This window comes from Nomascus leucogenys, chromosome 14 (assembly GCF_006542625.1).
Source record: "Nomascus leucogenys isolate Asia chromosome 14, Asia_NLE_v1, whole genome shotgun sequence".
Taxonomy (NCBI): Eukaryota; Metazoa; Chordata; class Mammalia; order Primates; family Hylobatidae; genus Nomascus; species Nomascus leucogenys.
The window spans coordinates 71,702,253-71,726,585 of NC_044394.1; the positions used below are offsets into that span (position 1 = coordinate 71,702,253).

Genomic DNA, 24,333 nt, shown 5'->3' on the forward strand with positions numbered 1-24,333 from the left:
AACCTGAAAGGCACAAATAGTTGGACAAAAGAAGCCATGTAATTAAAATTCATTTCCAACATCTTCCCGGGAATCCTGGATATTTTAGCAACGTCCCCCCAGGCCTCCACACTCAAGTGGGTTTTGTTTTGGAAGGAGGAACCCCCTTGGCGGCATAAGACGGGGCACAGAGTGGGATCTGCCTCTTGAGTACAGCTGCACCCCGCTGTGCGCCCGGTGGGAGACTGGCAGCCACCGCAGCCCCTATGCTTGCTCCCCTGTCTCTCGGCGCGGTCCGGTCTGGGTCCGAGGCCGGTTTCCCCCTCCCTCTCTGCAGGTGGCCGGGGGGTGCCGCACTCACCAGCTCGGGCAGGAAGAAGGCGAAAGGGATGGTGAGGAGCAGAGCGACCCCCGAGGGCACGTCGGACGGGGCGTAGCTGGTGACGGGAGGGTCGCGCGAGGCCATGCTGTCAGCCCCTGCTGGGCGCTCCGCGGCAGCTCTCCCGCGCGCAGCCTGTCAAATATCACCTCCTGCCCGACACACCCATTGGACGTCGCCTGGGAGGGGAAAAAAAAAAAAAAAAAAAAAAAAACGTTCCAGCCGAGCAGGTCCTTCCACTCGCTGCAGCCAACAGATCCTCAGTGAGCGGCCCAGCGGCATCGAATGGCTCTGCCTGGCCAGCGGGGGGCCCAGCGCTGGTGCAGGAGGCAGCAGAGCGGGAGTCTCTTTCTAGACCTTTCCAACTAAGGAATCTTTGACTCCTGGAGCATGGTATTCCAGGGGATGCCAGCGACAGCCACTCCCCTGGGCCCAGAGTGTAGGCTCAAGCTGCTTGGCTACGAGGGCTGTGTATTGAGGACCAACAATGAGCCAAGCTATCTGCAGACAGCCCAGGTGCCCACCACGGCCTGCACGTGGCTGTTTTGCCCTTTTCCGAGTGAGGAGACTGAGAATCAGTGAGGTCAAGTCAAGGCCACAGAGCTGGTTACTAACAATGCTGGGTCTTGCCCAGCTCCCTCCTTTTCCACTCTTGGGGGCAGCTCTCAGTCCCCAGCCTCCCCTGGGAGGAGCAGCCCTCCCTTCCAGCTCATGCCCCTGGGACTTGGTGTTTCCTTCTCTTTCTGGATTCCTTTCCATGGTCCTCCACTCTTCTTTTCCTCATGGGGCAGATGAAGGCACCCCACTCTCTGGGAGAGGACCACACCAGCAGGCACCAGAGAAGGGCTGGGCTGGCTGGCTGCTGCCTCTAGCGGACAACCTCCTTCCTTCCCTGGCCTTCCTTCCAGCCAGTGCCTTGCCCCTAACTGGGCTTGAGGCCAAGAAGTTTCTTCCTGACTCCCAGGCAAGTAGGGGAGCTGAATGCAGGGCTGTGACCCAGAGGCAAGCAACTCCTTTCACACCAAACACAAGTCCCAAAGGCTGAACCATTTTCCCCTCCACCTTTGAATTGGCGAACCTTCATTTTCCCGACCCACCCTGAGTCTGCTCAGGATGCTCGGGGTTGGGGTCCCTTCTTCCTGCCCCCTGCTGCTCCCTGGTGTGGAGAGCATGTGGGGAAGATTGCGTGAGGGCTGGAATAATTAGAAGAGGCCATGTGCTGATCTCATTAGCAGAAATGGTGAATTCCAGGTCCTGCCCTCAGGGCCACAGGTGGGGAGACCAGCCAGCTTGGCCTTTGCCTGGTCTGGGGAGAGCCAAGGGAGAGAGGAGTTTGGACAAATGAAGCTAAGAGTAAAGGCATTGCAAAGAAAGGCAATGAACCCCCCAGTGGATCTCAAACCAGACTGATCATCCCTTTTTCCCAGGCTATGGAAACTAGGAAGTAAGGGAGACCCTAATCCCACCTGCCAACCCCAGTCTTACCTACACCACCTTGTTTACAGGATTAATCCAAGCAAAGGAGGGATTTCTCCATGAATCCCACATCTTGCCACCTCTCTTAAAGGTTGCAAATAAGCACTGTGCCACTCTTACAGGCTGTAGGATACCTTTGACTTGCCCATGGACAACATGGCATAGTAGGAAAAGCTTAAGTAAGAAGAAAAACAACCTTCTTAGGCTCATATTTATGAAATGGAGAAAATAATACAACCCATAACCCCTTAGTCTCTTAAGTTGAGAGGCCCTGAGTCACTTCCACCTTCGGAAACAATTAGTATGTTAAGAAATGAAGATATGCCTTGGTCCTCTGGCTAAAGACCAGGGTTTTCATTTTCCTTCTCTGCTGTGCACTTCTTGTAACTGGGTCTGTCTTCGGGACCAAAGCAGTGTGTGTGTGTGTGTGTGTGTGTGTGAGAGAGAGAGAGAGAGAGAGAAAAACACAAAGGTGAAAATTATTCCCCCCCATGCTTTTAGGATCATGGTTCCTCTGGTCAGAGACAAAGGTTCCCCTTTCCCAGAGTTCCAGGTACCTGCCTGGCTGCTACTTCCATTGCCACCACCACTGTCACGAGATTGCCCAGGGCTAAGGAAGGAAAGAATAAACAAACAAACAAACAAAAAACAGAGATTTTCTACACTCTCTCTGACTCTTTGGGGCTCTCTTTCCCATTCCTCAGACCAGAAACATGGATTCTTTTGGAGATGTCTTTGTCTGCATCCTGTGTACAGTTCTGGGTTTCAGGTGGTCTCTGACACCGGCTGAGAGGTACCAGAGGAAAGAAAATGGGAAACTCACCAACAGCTTAGTAGTGTTTTGAATTCTGGTTTCCTTCCCAAATATTCCTGCTCCTTTTTTTTTCCTAGAATCTTCAGTTACCTTCTCCATGCATTCTGTCCAGGGCTGTTAATTGCATTTCGTGAAAGGAAGAGGAGGAGTATCCTTCTCTGCTTGACCAGAGCCCAAATAGCAACATCCTGCTTAACTCTGCAAGCACTTTTCACTACCCAAGATTTCCCCGATTTATTAATTTGCCTATTGTTTGTCTCCCTGCCCCTGTCCCTCTCTAGGATGTGGGCTTAAGGAGAACCAAAACTTTGTTCATGTGGTGAACCACAGCCATGTCCACCATCTTGAATACTGTCTGATACACAAAAGGTACTCAATAAATGTTTTTGAATGATTGAAACAGTCATGAAAACAGTCGTAAAGACTTTGGAGACAACTGCTTATCTCTTTTTTTGACTCCTCTTTATTAAACTCTTTTCCCACTAAGAAATTGCTTTGTCTATATTTCAGAAACCATTTACTAGTTGCATGAAAAATAAGAGACAGGCCAGAAGAAATCCAGAGATACCTGGGGGAAAGAATAGACAGTTGTATCCATTGGGATTCTTTCAATAACAAAAGTTAGAAAAACCCATTCCAACCGGCTTTAGTGATGAAAGGAACTTATTACCTTAGGAAGTGAGAAGCTGAGAGGTAATAATGGCTTCGGGTGAGGCTTCATCCAGTGACTTGAACAATGCCACTCAAGGTGGAGGTGATGTTACCAAGAGAGAAGTATATGGAGGCTGGGCAGCAGAAACACCAGATATCCACTACAGTAGCCTCCCACTGTAGAAATAGGAGCAGAGCTCTCCCCTTTCCTGCTGCAAGAACACACATGTCCCATTGGCTCTCGCCTGGAAGACACAACTAGATTGCAACTATTATTTCTACAAATCAAGGTCTCTTTAACTCTCAAATGGGGTAGATAGAATGCACACACTGATAGACTCGGGAAGACGCTGTGATTAATGTTCGTAGCCATGAGGCAGAATTGAGTCTGGCTTCTTGTGTCTCTGGAGTTGGGCAAGTACAGAACAGTTGCCAGGAAAGAGGAAGGACTCAATGGGATAATGTCTGGGTCATCCAGAGATTCCTACCTGGAGAAGAGCTCAGAAAGCATGGAGACCTTTTTATTCCCCAAAATGACCTCTTTGAAAGGGCAAAGTTCTGCAAAGTTAATCTTTGCTGGCAAAGTCAGATGCAAATGAGCAGGTTAAGGTCCAGTCTGTCTTACAGAGTATCAGAAAAGGGCTAAATGACAGGCACACTATCAAAGTCCCAAATGTGAGCTGTATTCCATTAATGATTTCTGTTTTATATTGCTGCACACAGACCTGCATTCCTCATTCAGTATCAGTCATCACTGGGCAGAACATACTCAACCTCCATTTTCCTGCCTATGAGACAGTATAGCCTATAGCCTTTCACTTGCCATTCACTTACTATTTTTTTGAGACAGGGTTTCCTTGTGGCCCAGGCTGGAGTGCAGTGGCATGATCACAGCTCACTGCAGGCTCAACCTCCTGGGCTCAAGTAATCCTCCAACTCAGCCTCCTGAGTAGCTGGAACTACAGACCTGCACCACCATACCTGGCTAATTTTTGTATAGATGGGGTCTTATCATGTTGCCTAGGCTACTCTTGCATGCCAGGGCTCAAGCACCCTGCCTGCCTTGGCCTCCCAAAGGTGTGAGCAACTGTGCCTGGCCCATTCACTTATCTTTATACCCATCCTTCTTTATCCAAATTGACTTGGTTACTGCATTCAAATATCAGAATTCAGAGAGCAAGTTTGAGTTTTGAGGGATACAGTATTACCAAATCCATGTGTCCTTGAGTTTCAGATAGTAAATATGGGAGTTCAAATAGTGAGGGCTTCATCTGAAAATGTATTTGAATCTAAATGGTCCCCAACAACAGACAGTGGGGTTGGGAGAGGGAGAGTGAGGATAGGAAGGAACGCCTGTACACTTACCATTGACTTCGTGCCTGCCACAGGGCCACTAACAGCCCCAACCATAGTACCGTTGGAATTAATTTTTGTGTTTGGCTGATTACTGTCCACCTCATGCATTGTAAGGACAGAGATCTTGCCTGTCCTGTATCTTCAAAGCCCACTGCTGTGCCTGGAGCATGGCAGGTGCTCAACACTTGTTGATAAATGATGAATGGATAATTGTAACACTTAGATGCAAAGTGCCCTAAGTAAGGTTCTTTCTCTGCCTCTTTGTTTTGAGGAAACAGATCACAGCAGCTAGGTGACAGCTGTCTTTGATCACCTCCACACCCCAAGAAAGCCTCCCAACTTAGAATGCTTCATGCAAGAGGAAGCTGAGGCAGTTCACAGCAAAGGATATCCTATAATGCTGTAAATTGACAAAGCCCTCAACTGGCAGAGGACACTGCTGGCTTCCTCTGTTAAACTGATAGTTTCCCAGCTGCTACCAGGTTGGCAAGTCAAACTTGCTCCATTTGTACACAGGGTCATGTATGTCAACTGGTTTTATGTGAGTTGCTCTGGCCTTGCATATTAGATCATAAACATTGAAGACAGAGACTATACCTGCTCTTTAATATCTGCCTCTGCCCCTTGACTTTCATTCCAAGCACCCAGGCACGCGAGTTGCAACATTTTTCACCTCTGCAGACGTGATGGATATGACACTCAACCAATTAAGAGGTTGGGAGGGTGGGGAGGAGTGGGCCACGTAGTTCACCGTTCAGACTCCCTGCCCTGCCCGCCCTCCCATGGTTCGGGTGTGGTGAGTCCCCCTGGCCTTGCAGGTAGGCACCACATGTGTGGTCACTCAGCAAAGCCCTGCTGTTCACCCTGCTGCTGCCCGCCCCCCACCACCATGACTCTTAACAATTAATTCAGTGAGTTGCTAAAGTCACACTCCTTGAGACAGACCCAGGAGGACTCATTTCCAGGATGTTTTTGGCTCCTTGACAACCTTTTCCGTTTTGGAAGCCAGTAAGTGGCATTTAAAGTCAGAGATTTTGTTGTTCGGAAAAAAAAAAAAAAAAAAAAAAAGATTCCACTGACTGAAGAGAAGGTGGAGTCTCTTAATGGCAGAAATGCCCACACCCCTGGGTCTCTCCCTTCCGTATGTACCTCACTTTCTGGCCTAAGCTTCACTTACGCTTTTTCTCTGGTATCCCTATACTTTCCTAATGTGTCAGAAACTATGAAGTTGTCCGTATTTGTCAGCTCATGACACATTCTCAAATGAACATGGAAGACAGTCTTTGAAAATGCATTCTAATAAAAAGCCTTCTCTTCCTCCATGTTGTACATGCACTGAAAGAAATTCGCTAGCATTTTCTTTCACTCAAAATGCCCCACCCCTGGCTTAACGCTAAGAATAAGCCAAATGGTTAAAAAAAATAAATGAAAAAGATGGCCAAGCATGGTGGCTCTGAAATCCCAGCACTTTGGGAGACTGAGGCAGGAGAATTGCTTGAGTCCAGGAGTTCAGGACCAGCCTGGGCAACATAGTGAGACCCTGTTTCTACAATAAAAAACACAAAAATTAGCCAAGCATGATGGCACGTGTGTGTGCTCTCAGCTACTCAGGAGGCTGAGGTAGGAGATCACCTGAGCCCGGGGAAGTTGAGGCTGCAGTGAACTGTGATTGCACCACTGCACTACAGCCTAGGTGACAGAGTGAGACCCTGCCTCAAAAAATAAATAAAAATAAATAAAAAGGTAGAGCTTAGAAATTAAAAGTCGTTTCTACAGAGAAAGGACTTTCACAGTGAGGAGTGATATGGGCTCATGTTCTTGCAAAAACAGGACTGCAGGGGACTAAGAGTAGGAGGAGGCAACTCAGTAACAGCGTAGGAAAAAGTCGCTGTGCACACTTACCACCTCCATTTGAAAGGCAAAGCCCTCCCTGGGAGCAGGAGCTGGGGAGGGCCACGGTGCTAGAGAAGTGGTGGCACCATTTTGTAAGCGTGCCCAGGCAGCTGATGGGCAAAAGGAAGGTGTTTGCCACACTCAGCCTTGTATTGTGTGGTTGAGGGCAGAAGGGCACGCACGGGGAGAGATCTCCTGAAATGAGTTCCTGGAGAATGAAATCTCTTTTCCAATGCCCAGTTCTCACTTGTCACATTTGTGGCTGGGAACCCTTTCTTTTTTTTTTTTTTTTTTTTTGAGATGGGGTTTCGCTCTTGTTGCCTAGGCTGGAGTGCAATGGCGCGATCTTGGCTCACTGCAACCTCCGCCTCCCAAGTTCAAACAATTCTTCTACCTCAGCCTCCCAAGCAGCTGGGATTACAGGCACGCACTACCACGCCCAGCTAATTTTGTGTTTTTAGTAGAGATGGTGTTGGCCAGGCTGGTCTCAAACTCCTGACCTCAGGTGATCCACCCACCTCGGCCTCCCAAAGTGTTGGGATTACAGGCGTGAGCCACCGTGCCTGGCCTGGAAACACTTTCATACCATGTTAATTTCTGAAACTGGGGCTCAAGTTAAATTTAGGTTAAGGGTTTAGGATAAGTTAGCCAAGATAGCCCAGAAGTTTCATAATATGACAGATCTCTAAAAATAAATGGCTCTTTTAAGGCAGCATGCCATAAAAAAAAAAAGTACCGCTAATGGGATTCTAATTATTTAGGTTAAACTTTTTCTCTTATTTTATTTTCACATGGAATCCTAAAACGTTTGCACTGATAAGGCAGAACATCTTAGGTTGTAGAAAACTATACACGGTATCTTTACTTGGAATATTAGCTGTGCCACTTATTAGCTGTGACCTTAGGCAAATTACTTCATCTATCTGGTCTGTTTCTTCCACAGTAATAAAAAAAAACAGTACCTATCTCCTACAGTAGGTGTGAGGATTAACTGGGCTAATGAGAAATGCTCAGACACACAGTAGGTGCTCAATTAACACAGGGTGCTACTATTTATCACTAAAAGGAAAGGCTTGGGACATTTTACCAGCAATCACAAGTTTATCTGAAATGCAACAAAACCTGAAAGGGTGAATCAACTCCACTCTCCAGTGCCTGAAAGTTTCTTTTTGTTCTTTTGACAGAGCACTTATTTTCTTGATTTGAAAAGGCAAAAGCGACTCTGTTTTTATACTTAATTAGGGGTAAATCACATTCAAGTATCAGACTGAATTAAGTGATACAACTTTCTCAAATGGATCACTTTAACTTCCTCTTTATTGAACAAGATAAATTTTATTAACACTCATAAATATAAATATTTTGGATACTAGACCCTTATCAGTTAGATGATTTGCAAATATGTTTTCCCATTCTATAGGTTGTTTTTTTCACTTTCTTGAATAATCATAAATTTTGTTTTTGACAAAATCTTGCTTTTATAGAAATCTATACCATTAAGTAGCTGTTTTTGAAAAAAATAAATACTGTTTAAATTTAGATATAACAGTATTCCTTATAAAAATTTATTTCATAGTTTTAAAAAATATTTAAATTATTGTATAAACATATCTTTAAAAATATGGTCTGTAGAAAGAAAAGAGTAAAACCTAAGTTGTAAAGTGACAGTGATTTTTGGTTCCATCATTTTATTCACGTAATCGTGGAGGATCCATCTGATTCCGTGGGAAGCTGAGGGCTAGAAGCTGCCACTGTCACACTGCATTCTTTCTCATTTCACCCAAGAAGTCATAGGTCTGCTCTGAAAGGTCAAAAGGTTCATGAACTCCGTCTGGTGACAGCAGAGCTTGGAGGGCGCCCTGGTTTTCTTGGTTTTGCTTAAGGAAGTCAGTGATAACTTTCCATCGTGCAGTCTCAGTCTCTTCTTCTGCCCACCTGAACGGGGGTAGGCGTGTGGAGTGGAGAAGTGGGAGCACACAGTCATGGTAAACCAGGAGAAACGTGGACTTCAGGAACTCTTTGTCTCTCTGGGAAAACCCCACCCCCACAAATAACATTGTTATTTTTAAAGTGTTAAATTCTAAGAACTCTATTAACTAAAAGCCACCTAAGAGGTAGGATGGAGGGTGCCATTAGTGCCTGGCAGGTATCGGCTCTGAGTCAGCTGCTCAGGCAGGACATGGCACTTCAGAAGTGGAAGTGAGCAGAGTTACACAGAGTACAGCGGAGCAGTTCTCCCTGAGAGCCTCTACGTGGCTCCATGAGACCAGGGTGTCTCCTAAGCTCCATGGAGGGTGTCTCACACATTCTGTCAAGGTGTTGCAGTCTAATTTTGGTGACACCAGTGTGGTTAGGGGTAAATATAACTGAAACAATGCCAAGTCAGCTGAACCTACTTACTGACAGCATATCAGAGGTAACTGTCATGTTATCTAAGAGAATTGTAGCAGGTGTTCTGCATAGGATCCAGAGTTGTTGGCTTATTTCCAGCAATGCCTGGGATGGAGGTTGAGGGGTCCTTTGGTGATGCGGATGTCAGACCCTTCCCAGATAAGAATGGTGCAGTATCAGCTGTACCCATGTCAAGCCCCGATGCCCACAGGCCATGGTGGGAATCTCAGAGAGCACAGCAAGCTGAGGCCAGAGCTGTCCATAGGCAGCAGAGTCTACACAGAGATATCACCCATCCCACCACACATGTCCACATAAGGGCAATGTCTACAGGCCCAAGGCTGCTGTACTAGAATAGCACTAAGCCTGACAGTTTTGGCAAAGTCACATGTATGTAGATGGTACTGATCAAATGGAGGCTGAAATAAGGATACAATGTATAAATTGTTTCCTAATTTTTAGGGTTTTCAGCTCATTTGTTACTTCATTTTCCTTGTAGATAATGAATACTTTAGATCAGGACTGGTAAAGTATGGACTGTGGGTCAAATGTGGACTGCCACCTCTTTTCATAAATAAAGTTTTATGGGAAAACAGTCACATTTGGTCATTTACATATTGTCTGTGACTGCTTTTGTGTTACAACACCAGAGTTGAGTAGTGTAACAGAGACCATAAGACCTGAAAAGCCAAAAAGATTTTCCATCTAGCCCTTCCCATTTGCCAAATCCTGAATGAGAGCAGTCAAACCACTACTCACTGATTAAAGCAAGTCCGGATTGGTAATTACCATGATTGTATAGCAATGTAAGCAGGAGCAGTGCATTGTTTTCAATATATGGCACAGCTCAGGCCATTTTTTTTTTCCTTCTCTTTACCTGATACAGGCTTTGAGAGCTAGAGAAGTTTTTTAAAAATAAAAGAAATTTGATACACAACTGAGGGACTTTGGCTTAGAAACTTCCCCTTTATTTAAATAAAACTCAGTAATCTGAAATGGCTGTCTTGAACAAGTGTTCCTTCTCACATTAGTTAACAATCATGCATAACCCTCTTGGAATGTGTTTTTGCAGCCATAATGAAACAGTTTCCCTGGTTAAGAGGGATTATGACTACGGCTACTTTCGCTAAAAAAGAGACATTTTTAGAATAGGCAAGCAAACACCAGGTACTGCAAATATGAAGTTCAGTGTGGAAAATCATATTACCTTCTCTGATCTTTTTAATGTACTTTCTTTTTCAGCCCATGAACTCTAAAGAGCAAACAGAAATATTATATTAGTCCAAGTAGTAACAAGTCCTTGCAACACTTATGCAAATTTACTCTGTAAATAAACTTATGGACAGGGTTAAAAATGCTGTACAGATTCTACACAAGCAAGAAGTGAATCTGTAATTAGGAATCTATTGCAAATGACCCAGCACCAGAACGACTAGGCAGATGTATCTGTGAAAAATGCCGTAGAAGCCCATGATAATTATAAATCAAAACTAACTTAAGAATAGAATCAGTGAAACACTAACACATCCATGCAAACTATACAAACACAGCACCTGAATAATAAGATAGTATTAAGCTTTCCAAGTAAGACAGTAATGAAAATAGAAAACACTGCCAAATACCAAACTTTTCTACAATTCTCTCTGTCGTGATTATGACAATGGTCAGAATGAGACAGACTGAAGTACAATTTTGTAAGTAAATATTTCTAATCTGTCCACAAGGCTTCACAGAAATTTCTTTAAATAAATAAAAACCTCAGAGTTCAATTAGTCCCACAGAAGTATGAATTTAAGACTTTCACTGTGTCATTTCCTGGCAAACTGAACGCGTGGGTGGAATATGACCAGTCTCACGGCTGCCTGTTCCAGGGTCTGGGTTCTGTGCATGTCAGTAGATATCCTCCTGTTGGCACCTGATATCATGAGTAACCTGAAAGCATCGGACCTTTCTCAGCAGGGAGGCCCTGGGATGAATATAACATATGGCACCAATAAAGAGATTCTCCATAAAATAAATGATGCATTGATGGAGCTGTTATCTCCTCCTATCAGCAGGAGATAACAGACTATGCCACTCATGAGAACATTTTGGAATGTTCATACCTATTACCACGTGAGGGGACTATGGTCCTCCACCCTATTAACTGCTGTGCTATGGGTCCTTAGGAGTTTGAAGAGGACCCTTACAGAACCAGAGTGTTTTACTAAACAGGCCAAGTGCCATTCTTCTTCTTATTAAAATGTCATCCACAAACTGAACTGTGCTAGGTAAGTAAACACTAGGAGGCTCACATGCTGTACATTTTAAATTTTATTCGGTTGGTGCAAAAGTAATTGTGGTTTTTGCTACTACTTTTATGGCAAAAACCGCAGTTCTCTTGCACCAACCTAATAATATGGCTTAACATGAGTATCACTTAGCAAATGCAGACTTAGTGTCTGGTAAAATTTGTCTATTTTTGTTAGTTACACATCAATGTCCCACCTTATTTTTCATTCAGCCACCAGCAAACAGTAGGATGTTTCACTTAGACTAACTCATTTGGGAACAGCAAATGTGTTAAAGGTCACTATCACCTCACCAAGATCCACTTCCTTTCTTCTGGAACAAAAAGAAGACTATACCTCCTTTGAAGTTAAATGGACTGTGTGACTGGTTTTGGCCAATGAAATGTGAGCAGAAGTGGCCCAGGCCCCTTTGGAGCAAAGGCAGTGAAAGCCCAAGAACAATTCTCCATTCTCCCTCTACTGCAGGGCAACTGGCAACAGAGGCAGCTACTTGTTCCAGATGGTGCTGTGAGACAGTGGAGGCTCCACCAGCCTGTACCCTTGGGTGACTGTGGAGCACCGTCTTCCACTGATCCATGCTGGACACATACCATGGGTGAGAAATAAACCTGTGCTAACCACCACAGCACAGCCGAGCTTCTCCTAAGTAATACACTATGCCACGGAGAGAAGAAGGCTCATGAGTGTAGAAACAACCGCCACTTTCTTTTTTAAAATTATCATTCCACAAATAATTCAATGTGAAAAAATTAAGAAAATTTAGGTAAAATAATCCAACATCCAGAGATATTCACCAATACTCTGGAATATATTCTTCCAGATCTTTTCACAGGCAGGTATATAAATGTATATATATTTATGCTTATTATGGCTCAAATGGGGTCTTTTTGCTAAATAACATATGTGCACAACTTTACCCTCATGCTTTCAAGCAGCCCGTGGCACATAAGGGGTGCACCCAGAGCTGACCTGCAGGGACAGCCCTGGCTGGGTCACGGCTGAGCTCCATGGCCGGCCAGGTCACTGCACGTCTCTGAGCTGTCTGCTCATCAGGGAAATGCAGATTTTAGACTAGATTAGGGTTCCTAAGGTTCCTCCTAAGAACAAGGTGCAGATTCCTGTTACACACCTAGGGAAATATTCCTGTGGCCAGCACAGTGCCTTACATTAATACATAGTGGGCTCTTGTGAAATCTTTGTTGAAGAATCAGTGTATATATGTTCTGTATAATGAATAATTATTATGATACTAGTGACTTTATAGGAGAAGAAAGAGAAATTCTGCATTATCTAGCTATAGTGCCAGATGAACTTATCTAAAATAACAGGAGATCATATGCACCATGAACATTTTCTTAAACATCTCTGTTGAAAATGTCATTATTACTATTGACACCCCCCAACCCAGCCAAGCTAGCATATGAATTGGTTTCAAAGTCTAATAAGAACCTTTGTGGATGACTGAGTCCTCCTTCCGTTTCTGCTGTCAAGACCACATGGCCTAGTTTTTATCAGCAGGAGTCACCCCCTAATATGTTCACCTCCCTCCTGCACATGTTCTGCCTCTTTGCACTTGGCAGAGTTTGCCTAAAGAAGAAACCTTCCTGGGTTACCCAACACCTACCACCACCCTCAGCCTCACACCGAGACTCAGGCTTACCTTGCCCATCTACCAACCACTCCCTTACTTGCATCTGACATGCCAAGCTGGACTGTCAGCTCTATTCCTTCCTGCCTCAAATGTCTGCTCATGCTAACCCTTCCACCTGCAATGTCTTCACCCCCATCTCAGCAGGTCAAAATCCTCTTGGCCCTGGCCTCTATTAGGCTCTCTCAGGCAGGACCTCTCTAATGAAACAGAATTTGGATCCTTCTTTGCTGCCTTCTTTAAATCTTCAAGGTCCTGGGTTATACCTCCCCCACAGCACTTGTGATGTTACCTGTGTATCTGCCTTGCATGCATGCAGCTCTTCTACTTATTGACCCTGATGTATTAGGCTAACCCATATGAAACTGCCACTTAGAGAGGCCAAAAATGGCTGAAAATTGGAGATTTCATATGATTTAACGTAATACCCAACAGTTATTTCAGACAGCAAACAGCACACATGGAATTAAATTAAAGATGATGTGCATGCCCTGATTCTCCCCTGGAAATTCAACTGATTGATCTTACAGACCATTTTGGATTTTTGCTCTTAGGACACAATCAGTGGCCATCCTAAGTCAAGGAAAAAATGGGCAAAGATTGCAAATAGTGTACATAGCAGGCACTCCATCTGCTCCCTGGGTCAGGGAAGGCAGCCCTTGGGAATTCATGCTAAGATGGGAAAGATGAGGACTGAGTTACCTAGACAATGGATAGGGATTGGGAGACATCATCCTAGTAACAAAAAAAAGGGCCTAGACCAGATGACAGAACTCATTAATACAGAGTGTGTAACTGCTTCCATAAGCCAGCAGGTTTCCACTGCAACGCATGCTACCCACCCTGAGGGCATCCATCACATCAGGCTGCTCCAAGAGCATGGGGAAGGTGGCCAGCATGGGATGGCTAATTAAATCTGAAATGCAAAACAACAGAAAGAATTTTATGCAAACTTTACTCAATGGGTTTTATTGCAATAGACACAAAAATATTCAGATGAAAATTATTGTGCCAAATGATTTGTTGATGACACATTCTACACACTTTGACTTCTAGGAGAGCTCAAAGCTGTCCCTTCAACCTTCATTTGCCCCTATACCCATATCCTGGTGAGTTCCTGGACCAAATTAATGGAGCTTTTAGAGTGAGGGCAAGGAGGCTCTGAACAGAAAGCCTAGAGACTAGGCTAGAAAGACTAGAAAATTTTGTTCTGTGTTTTTCTTCAACTTCTCTTTCTCCCTTATGGCTGTGGCACGGTAAAAGGAATCTTCCCCTTAGAGGTAGCCCTGCTCTTGGGAGACTGAGCAGAAACCAGGAAGCACTGGGGGAAAGGAGGCAGACGGCCTGCTGCTCAGGTCTGATACCAGTCCACCAGTGCTCAGGGAAGGACCCAAACTTGTGTCTGGAGCCAGCAGACAGTGGTAGGTGAAACTGGAAGAATTAGGAATTGAGGATTCTGGCCATATGACCAAACACAATAGGGGAGAATATTCACATTTCACAATAGATAACAGCACATGAAAAATCTGTGCAAAGAAGCACACCAGGAAAGACATGTCTTAGTCTGTTTGCACTGCTGTAGTGCAATACCTGAGACTGGGTAACATAAACAAAATAAAATTATTTCTCCAAGTTCTGGAGGTTGGGAAATCCAAGATCAAGGTAATGGCATTTAGTGTCTGGTAAGGGCCTTCTTACAACATCCTCCAGAGGGGAGAACACTGTGTCATCATGTGGCTGAAGGCAAAAGGGTAAGTGAGACAAATTCCCTTGTCAAGCCCTTCTGTAAGAGTCTCTAATCCCATTCATAAGGCAACAGCCCTCATGGCCTAATCACCACTCAAAGGCCCCACTTTTCAATACCATTACGTTGGTAACATGAATTTTAGATGGGACACATTGAAACCATAGCAGACACTTTTGAAATGGCAAGGGCAAGGTATTCTATAATCTGGTGTCCTCAGTAGAGAAAAATTCATTCTTTAGATACTATTAGGATATTTTATTCTAATGATTAAATTCAAACGAAGTCAACAATTCTGAGTAAACTTCTTATCTATTGGGAAAACTAACAAGCCTTATCCTCTTTAAGAGGTCATATCATTCATGAAGTTTCTCAAGAGTCATGAAAATGAATTCAAAGGCAATGGTGATTAAAGGTTTACCCGTCCTCCCCCTTAGAGTTATAATGATTCCTTGAGAACTTTCTGCGCTTCTCTGCCTTTGAGTCCCACTTCTACCTATCTATCCAGGTGATAAGTCCCTGGGAGAGGACTCCTGCCTATGAATGTTATTTGTCCACAAGTGCTAAGCCTCTCACTCACTCTGCTCCATCCATACTGGCCTGCCTCAGTTTCAAGCCCTCCAACACATGCATGTCTTCTTTCCTTGGGTCTTTAGACATGCTGGCTCCTCTACCCAGAAAGAATCCTTCCCCACACACTTCCCTCATAGGTCTAATTCCTCTCTCACATCTTTTGTTAAATATTACCCACTCAAAGAAGCCTTTCCTTGCCCTCCACATTAATCAAGTCTTCCCAGTGCATGTTCTCGTTGTGTATTTTCCTTCACAGCACTTATTTCAAAAGGGTGGAAAGAATTATTGATGAAATTATGTGTTTGAGGCCTGGGACGCCTATGCCTGTCTCATTCCTCACTGGGCCTAGCATAATATCTGGCACATACCAGGTACTCAGTACATATCTGGTTACTGATTTTTTGAATTGAAAGAAGAACCAATAAAATTAAACTGCTTTTCTTTTTGAAGGCAATTATTATAACACATGCATTTCTCTTTGTAGGTTCAATCATGTATGGTGACTCATTGATTTTTAAACTTATTTTTTAACATTTTACTTGGTAAAAATTTCAAACATACAAAAAAGTTGCAAGAATAAAGACAGTACATAGGACACCCAAATACTCCGTATCTGGATTCACCAATTTAAACTAACCCATTTGATACTTACACTTCATGCACTAAGAACCAGCTATTTTGGTTGATTTTGGTTTCTCTTCAAAATGATGATGTGCACACCAAACACATGGGAAAAAACAGATTACTCAGAGACATCAAGGGAAAATATGACTATATCTGACTCTTGGGATCTCAAAACTCTAGAATTTGAAATGTGAAAATACATACGTTTGAAAGAACTGAATATGTGTTGAATTCACAAAGCTCAATGCTTTGGATCCAAAGATGTCCCATAAGTAATGTATTAACATCAATGCTGTTTTAAATATTTTATTCCAAAAGTCACAATCAGAAACAGAAGATACAAGATGGTATAGGTTACCTTTACTCAGAGTATGAAGCATTACTGCACAAAAGGAAGTGACAAAGCCCACTTACCAGTATTTTGCAAGCTCATTCTGTCTTTCAGAAGCACATCTCCAAGAATTTGTCGATAAAATACCAACAAGTGAATAGAACACACACTTCCAATTAATGTTTCTGGCAGTAGACTATTGAAGAAAAAAATGTATTCATTAGACAATCCCCTACAATCCAACTTATAATGTTTTGATGTATATTACTTTAATAAACAGTCCCAAATTTTGCTTCATTACTGGAACACATTTTTAACTATTTAAAGAAAAATTTCTACTACAAGTAGGCCACATTAAATTTCAGATAACTTTTTTTATTTGTTTACACTTTTGAGTCTCAACTCTATGTTACCATTTTTGTGCTTCCATGTTAGCATATATACCGATGTTAAATGTCAAATAAAAAAGGGAAGCCACTAATTATATGTTTTGAAAAGAAGGGAACTAGTCAGCTACAAGCTTTAACAAAGGCATGTGGCCGCCATGCCTGATTTGGTGAATGCAGAAGAAATACAAATTCAGGCTGTTCACAGTACTGGCTGGAACATGGGAGGGTGTGACAGACCTGGAATAAGTCTGGACTTTGTCACTTCTTAGCTATGTGACTTTAAATTAATTAATTCATCTCCTTGTGCTTTGCTTTCCTCATTGGATACCAATAGTAATACTTGCATTTCAGAGGGTTACTAAAAGGATTAAAATTAAGTAAGTGTGGGCTGGGCATGGTGGCTCACACCTGTAATCCTAACACTTTGGGAGGCCGAGACGGGTGAATCGCTTGAGGTCAGGAGTTTGAGACCAGCCTGGCCAACATGGTGAAACCATATCTCTGCTGAAAATACAAAAATTAGCCAGGTGTGGTGGTGGGCACCTGTAATCCCAGCTACTCAGAGGCCAAGGCAGAAGAATCCCTTGAGCCTGGGCGGTGGATGTTGCCATGAGCCAAGATTGTGCCACTGCACTCCAACCTGGGTGACAGAGCAAGACTCTGTCTCAAAACAAAACAACAACAACAACAACAACAAATGAAGTAAGTATGGAGTGCTTAATGTAGTGTCTGGTATACAGTAAGGGCTAAAAAACAGAAAATAATTCAATATCGAAGTTAAATTGGTATCAGTTTAAAATAGACTGCTATAACCTTAGGATGTTGTATGTAATACCAAGTTAAGTTGGTATTAGTTTAAAATAGATTGTTATAACTTTAGGATGTTATATGTAATACCATGGTAACCACAAAGAAAATAACTATAGAATATTTTCGAATGGAAAGTAAAAGGGAATCAAAATTTGTCACTATGAAAAATCAAACACAAAGGAAATCAGTGAGGGAGGAAATTAAGAACAAAAAAAGCTATAAGATAAGCAGCAAATGAGTAATAAAATGGCAAAAGTAAGTCTTTCTCTATTAGTAATCACTTTAAATGTAAATAAATTAGACCCTTCAATCAAAAGATACAGATTGGCAGGATGCACTAAAAAAAACACGATTTAATTATATGCTATCTATAAGAGACTCACTGTAGACTTAGGACACTCATGGGTAGAAAGTGAAAGAACAGAAAAAAAATTTTCATGTAAATAACAACTAAAAGAGAACATGTTTAGCCATACTAATATCAGACAAAATAGACTTCAAGCCCCCCAAAAGTTACAAGAGACAAAGAAAGATATTGTACAATCATAAAAGAGTCAATTCAGAATATATAACAATTATAAACATATATGCACCAAACATCAGTGCTTCTAAATATATGAAGCAAACACTGACAGAATTGAAGGGAGCAATACACAGATCTACAATAATAGAGAAGATTTCAATATCCTACTTTCGATAAGGTATAGAACAATGAAACAAAAGATCAGTAACACTGTAGACTAATTGGATCTAGCTGACATTTACAAAACACTCTACCCAGCAACAGCAGAATACACATTTTTCTCAAGTGCACATGAGATATTCTCCAGGAAAGACCATATGTTGAGTCACAAAGTAAGTCTTAATAAATTTGAAAAGATTGAAATCATACAAAATATCCTTTTTCAATCATAATGAAATGAAACTAGAAATCAAAGCAGAAGGAAAACTGGAAAACACATAAATATGTGGAAATTAAACAACACACTCAAACAACCAATGACTCAAAGAAGAAATCTCAAGAGAAACTAGAAAATATCTTGAGAAATGAAATGAAAACACAACATACCAAAATTTACAAGATACAGTGAAAACAGTCCTAAGAGGGAAATTTATAGCTATAAATACTTAACGTTAAAAAAGAAGGAAGAGCTCAAGTCAACAACCTAACTTTATGCCCTAAGGAACTAGAAGAACAAAACTAGCAGAAGGAAAGAAATAATAAAGATTAGGTCAGAGATAGACAAAATAAAGAATAGAAAAACAATAGAGAAAATCAATGAAAGCAAGAGTCTGTTCTTTGAAAAGATGAACAAAATTGACAAACCTTTAGTGAGAATGACTAACGAAGACTCAACTAAAATCAGAAATGAAAGAGGGGATATTAGTATTGATTTTACAGAAATAAAAAATGTGTAAGAGAGTACTATAAATAGTTGTATGCCAACAAGTTGGATGACCCAAATGAAACAGGCGCATTTCTAGAAACACACAACCTACTAAGGCTGAATCACAAAGAAATAGAAAATCTCAATAACAAGTAAGGAGATTGAATCAGTAATTAAAAAAATCTCCTGATAAAGAAAAGCCCAGCATCAGACGGCTTCACTGGAGAATTCTAGCAAACCTTTAAAGAAGAATTAACACCAATTTTCCTCAAAGTTTTCCAAAAAATGAAGAGGAAAAAACACTATGAAACTCATTATGAGGTCAGAATTACCCTAGTAAAAAAGCCAACAATGCTACAAGAAAAAAAAGAAAAAAGAAAAAACTACAGGCCAATATTCCTGAATATTAATGCAAAATCCTCAACAAAATACTAGCAAAGTGAATTCAACAGCATACTAAAAAGCTTGTACACCATGACCAAGTCAAATTTATTAATGAAATGCAAGGATGGCTCAACATCCAAAAATCAATCAACATAATGTGCTACATTAACAGAATTAAGGGGAAAAACCCACATTATTTTCTCAATTGATGCTGAAAAAGCGTAAAATTTGACACCCTTTCATGATAAAAACACTCAACAAACTAGGAATAGAAAGAAACTACTGCAACATAACAAAGGCCATATATGAAAAGCCTACAGCTAACATCATACTCAATGGTGAAACACTGAAAGCTTTTCCCCAAAGGTAAGGAACAAGACAAGGATCCTGCTCCTGCCACTTTTACTCAACATAGTAATGGAAATATTTTTCTAAAAAAAGAAAAGCATCTTTGTTTGCAGACAAAATGATGTTGAAATATGTAGAATATATGTAGAAAACCCTAAATACTCCATGAAAAATAGCTTCAGAATAAATGACTAGCAAAGTTGCAGAATACAAAATCAACAAGTAAAAATCGTACTTCTATACAGTAACAACGCACAATTTGAGAAGGACACTAAGAAAACAATTTACAATAGCATCAAAAAATAGTCAGAAATTTAAAAATATAAAAATTTCAATATTTAGATTTCAAAATAATAATCTGGAAACATGAAAAGTGAGTTCTTTAAGACCCTCACACATGACATATAGTAAATACTGGGAATATATCATGCACAAGATTCAACCTTTGAAAGTACTCAAGAAAATATCTTAGATCATTCTAATATACATTTCTAATACTATTTTTAGAAATATATAAACTCTGTCATTAAGCATGAAGAAGGACCATATAGAAAATCTCAAAAACCTTACAAATGATACGTTGTCTTCTATCAAAAGGAAGATATCTTTGGGTTGAGAAAAATCACCAAAGATTTAAAAAGAGATCTTACTTTTTGTAAATTAATCCTTTATCTTAATTCCTAAGATTTGATTTTTAGAAGGGAAAATTATCACAGAGGTAATATTCAGGCTTCCAGCCTGTTGGAACAGAACAGAATGAATGTGACCACTGTGATGAGGTGACAGCAATGGATTCCACGAGTAATTAAGTTTCACGGAATGCATCAAAAAGCTTATCCACCATGATCAAGTGGGCTTCATCCCTGGGATGCAAGGCTGGTTCAACATATGCAAATCAATAAATGCAATCCATCATATAAACAGAACCAATGACAAAAACCATATGATTATCTCAATAGATGCAGAAAAGGCCTTTGACAAAATTCAACAACGCTTCATGCTAAAAACTCTCAATAAACTAGGTATTAATGGGACGTATCTCAAAATAATAAGAGCTATCTATGACAAACCCACAGCCAATATCATACTGAATGGGCAAAAACTGGAAGCATTCCCTTTGAAAACTGGCACAAGACAGGGATGTCCTCTCTCACCACTCCTATTCAACATCGTGTTGGAAGTTCTGGCCAGGGCAATCAGGCAGGAGAAGGAAATAAAGGGTATTCAATTAGGAAAAGAAGAAGTCAAATTGTCCCTGTTTGCAGATGACATGATTGTATATCTAGAAAACCCCATCGTCTCAGCCCAAAATCTCCTTAAGCTGATAGGCAACTTCAGCAAAGTCTCAGGATACAAAATCAACGTGCAAAAATCACAAGCATTCTTATACACCAATAACAGACAAACAGAGAGCCAAATCATGAGTGAACTCCCATTCACAATTGCTTCAAAGAGAATAAAATACCTAGGAATCCAACTTACAAGGGACATGAAGGACCTCTTCAAGGAGAACTACAAACCACTGCTCAATGAAATAAAAGAGGATATAAACAAATGGAAGAACATCCCATGCTCATGGGTAGGAAGAATCAATATTGTGAAAATGGCTATACTGTCCAAGGTAATTCATAGATTCAATGCCATCCCCATCAAGCTACCAATGACTTTCTTCACAGAATTGGAAAAAACTACTTTAAAGTTCATATGGAACTAAAAAAGAGCCCGCATTGCCAAGTCAATCCTAAGCCAAAAGAACAAAGCTGGAGGCATAATGCTACCTTACCTCAAACTATACTACAAGGCTACAGTAACCAAAACAGCATGGTACTGGTACCAAAACAGAGATATAGACCAATGGAACAGAACAGAGCACTCAGAAATAATGCCGCTTATCTACAACTATCTGATCTTTGACAAACCTGACAAAAACAAGAAACAGGGAAAGGATTCCCTATTTAATAAATGGTGCTGGGAAAACTGGCTAGCCATATGTAGAAAGCTGAAACTGGATCCCTTCCTTACACCTTATACAAAAATTAATTCAAGATGGATTAAAGACTTACATGTTAGACCTGAAACCATAAAAACCCTAGAAGAAAACCTAGGCAATACCATTCAGGATATACGCATGGGCAAGGATTTCATGTCTAAAACACCAAAAGCAATGGCAACAAAAGCCAGAATTGACAAATGGGATCTAATTAAACTAAAGAGCTTCTGCACAGCAAAAGAAACTACTCTCAGAGTGAACAGGCAACTACAGAATGGGAGAAAATTGTTGCAATCTACTCATCTGACAAAGGGCTAATATCCAGAGTCTACAGTGAACTCCAACAAATTTACAAGAAAAAAACAAACAACCCCCATCAAAAAGTGGGTGAAGGATATGAACAGACACTTCTCAAAAGAAGACATTTATGCAGCCAAAAGACACATGAAAAAATGCTCATCATCACTGGCCATCAGAGAAATGCAAATCAAAACCACAATGAGATACCATCTCACACCAGTTAGAATGGCGATCATTAAAAAGTCAGGAAACAACAGGTGCTGGAGAGGATGTGGAGAAATAGGAACACTTTTACACTGTTGGTGGGACTGTAAACTAGTTCAACCATTGTGGAAGTCAGTGTGGCGATTCCTCAAGGATCTAGAACTAGAAATACCATTTGACCCAGCCATCCCATTACTGGGTATATACCCAAAGGATTATAAATCATGCTGCTATAAAGATACATGCACATGTATGTTTATTGCGGCACTATTCACAATAGCAAAGACTTGGAACCAACCCAAATGTCCAACAATGATAGATTGGATTAAGAAAATGTGGCACATATACACCATGGAATACTATGCAGCCATAAAAAATGATGAGTTCATGTCCTTTGTAGGCACATGGATGAAACTGGAAACCATCATTCTCAGCAAACTATCACAAGGACAAAAAACCAAATACCGCATGTTCTCACTCATAGGTGGGAATTGAACAATGAGAACACATGGACACAGGAAGGGGAACATCACACACCAGGGCCTGTTGTGGGGTGGGGGCAGAGGGGAGGGACAGCATTAGGAGATATACCTGATGTTAAATGACGAGTTAATGGGTGCAGCAAACCAACATGGCACATGTATACATACGTAACTAACCTGCACGTTCTGCACATGTACCCTGAAACTAATAATAAAAAAAAAGAAAAAAAAAGTTTCATGGAATTAAAGAAATATCCTTGACCACTCTTTAAATCCTGAATTTCTAGAAACATCTAAAAATATAATACAGGTTCTCTTAGCACAGTTATCTTGATATACAACATATTGATACATAAAATCAGAAACTGTCTTTTTCAAACTGTCTTTTTTCAACCTGGCTAAATTCTGATCTTGTATACATTTGACCTACATTTTAAAGACGGGATGCAGGGGACCATTTCAGCTGCCTCAGCGTCATCACCACATGCTTTCTCAGGGATCAGGCTGTGATTCTGGGTTGTTCTGGGACCATGGACATGTTCATGAGCAGGGGGCAGAACAACCTGAGTTCATGAACAACATGTTCATGTTCTGCCCATTGGTCCACGGTCCCATTGCACAGTGTTTCAGCTGCATGCCCGAACTCAGGGCTCATGATGAAGAACAGCTAAGGTTTTGCCAGGGAAAGGGGTGGGAATTTCCTTCCTTCTGCTTGGCCCTCTCCTTTTCTCGTAGACCTGCCTGCTTTGCCTGGCAGGCACTGGTCCACTCAGTGTGGGCACTCCTTTCCTTCTGGCACCTTCTCACAACATGAAGCAACGCTGCTTGCCCTTTATTAGATTTTCTTTAGAGAAAGCATCTGATTTTCCCAAACTTAAGACGACTAGAAAGTTCTGGGCTGCTAAAGGTTAGCTGAATTAAGTAAGTAAAAATATACTTCCTCCTGAATTCACATGTAGACCCAGCAAACTCTGGCAATGAACACAATGAATGGGTCTCAAGCATTTAAGCAACTAACATTATTACCTTATTTATTTTTAGCAATGATATAATGAAAGTAAAGGAGAAAAAAAGATGGAATGCATCAAAAAAAGGATAATTAATTTATAGCAAATTTACACACACACACACACACACACACACACACACGCAACCTACTTCTACAGATCAGGGTTTCTTGATATTTAGAACTCATGCACTGGAAATCTGAAGTCAAATTCAGGGCTTTCCCTCCTCAGGTGTTTATACACATGCTTTTGGTCAAATCACATCAAGTTAAACCCTTTTGAAAAACAGCTCCAAAAGACAAATGTTGGTGAAACTGAAGCATCTATTTGCTCTCTTTTTCTTATGTTGACAAGGTCGCCATGATCACAACCTACTCCACAAAACAAGACTGCCAAGCCCCGTGAGCAGGACTCTGGTGCCATTGGTCTACACTGAATAATTCACATTTTCACAGGATTCCTGATATCCAAAAGATATATATGTGTAGGACTGCTGGCTGAGTCAGAGAGGGCAGTGTAAAGCCAAACAGCAAGGGCACTGGGTAAAAATGGGCACTAATGCAAACTCTAACTAGGCTTTCTGCCCTTGGCCTTGTCTCCACTGTCTCATGTCCTTTGGCATAATGGAAAGAGCCCCTGTCCTTTCGCCTTTGAGCAGAGAAGTTTGCACAAACAAAGGTGAAGTTTGTAAAGAAGGGAGGGTGAGGATAGAGGCGGGGCGTGCCTTTGAAGGAGAGGAGGAGAAGGACTATTGGTATCATTACCTGTCTTGTTCTCCCACCTACCGAAGGTTTCGGGTCAAGGGAGGAGAGGATGTTGAAATGGATCAGTCCTGCTTCAGTCTCCACCTCCAGGATGCACAGGCTCAGTGATGTCCAAAA

The 24,333-nt window shown here is 41.6% G+C and overlaps 2 protein-coding genes across 5 annotated transcripts in view; both read right to left on the reverse strand.

Moving 5' to 3' along the window:
- Nucleotides 1-1,230, reverse strand: part of MALL (mal, T cell differentiation protein like) — a 33,839-nt gene extending 32,609 nt beyond the window's left edge. Inside the window, exon 1 of one of the 2 annotated variants that reach the window (XM_003277713.3) lies at nucleotides 341-1,230. In XM_003277713.3, coding sequence (XP_003277761.1) covers nucleotides 341-445 — 105 coding nt within the window. In that variant the 5' untranslated portion in view covers nucleotides 446-1,230. The remainder of the gene's footprint in view (nucleotides 1-340) is intronic. The other variant, XM_030827818.1, reaches the window with a different exon arrangement.
- Nucleotides 1,231-7,986: 6,756 nt separating this feature from the next.
- The window catches only part of NPHP1 (nephrocystin 1), a 90,444-nt gene continuing 74,097 nt past the window's right edge, over nucleotides 7,987-24,333 (reverse strand). For all 3 annotated transcript variants that reach the window (XM_003277712.3, XM_012495732.2, XM_003277711.3), the window contains 4 exons: nucleotides 16,234-16,346; nucleotides 13,721-13,794; nucleotides 10,147-10,191; nucleotides 7,987-8,575 (listed from right to left, as the gene is read on the reverse strand). In XM_003277712.3, the coding sequence (XP_003277760.2) occupies nucleotides 8,303-8,575; nucleotides 10,147-10,191; nucleotides 13,721-13,794; nucleotides 16,234-16,346 (505 nt within the window). In that variant the 3' untranslated portion in view covers nucleotides 7,987-8,302. The remainder of the gene's footprint in view (nucleotides 8,576-10,146; nucleotides 10,192-13,720; nucleotides 13,795-16,233; nucleotides 16,347-24,333) is intronic.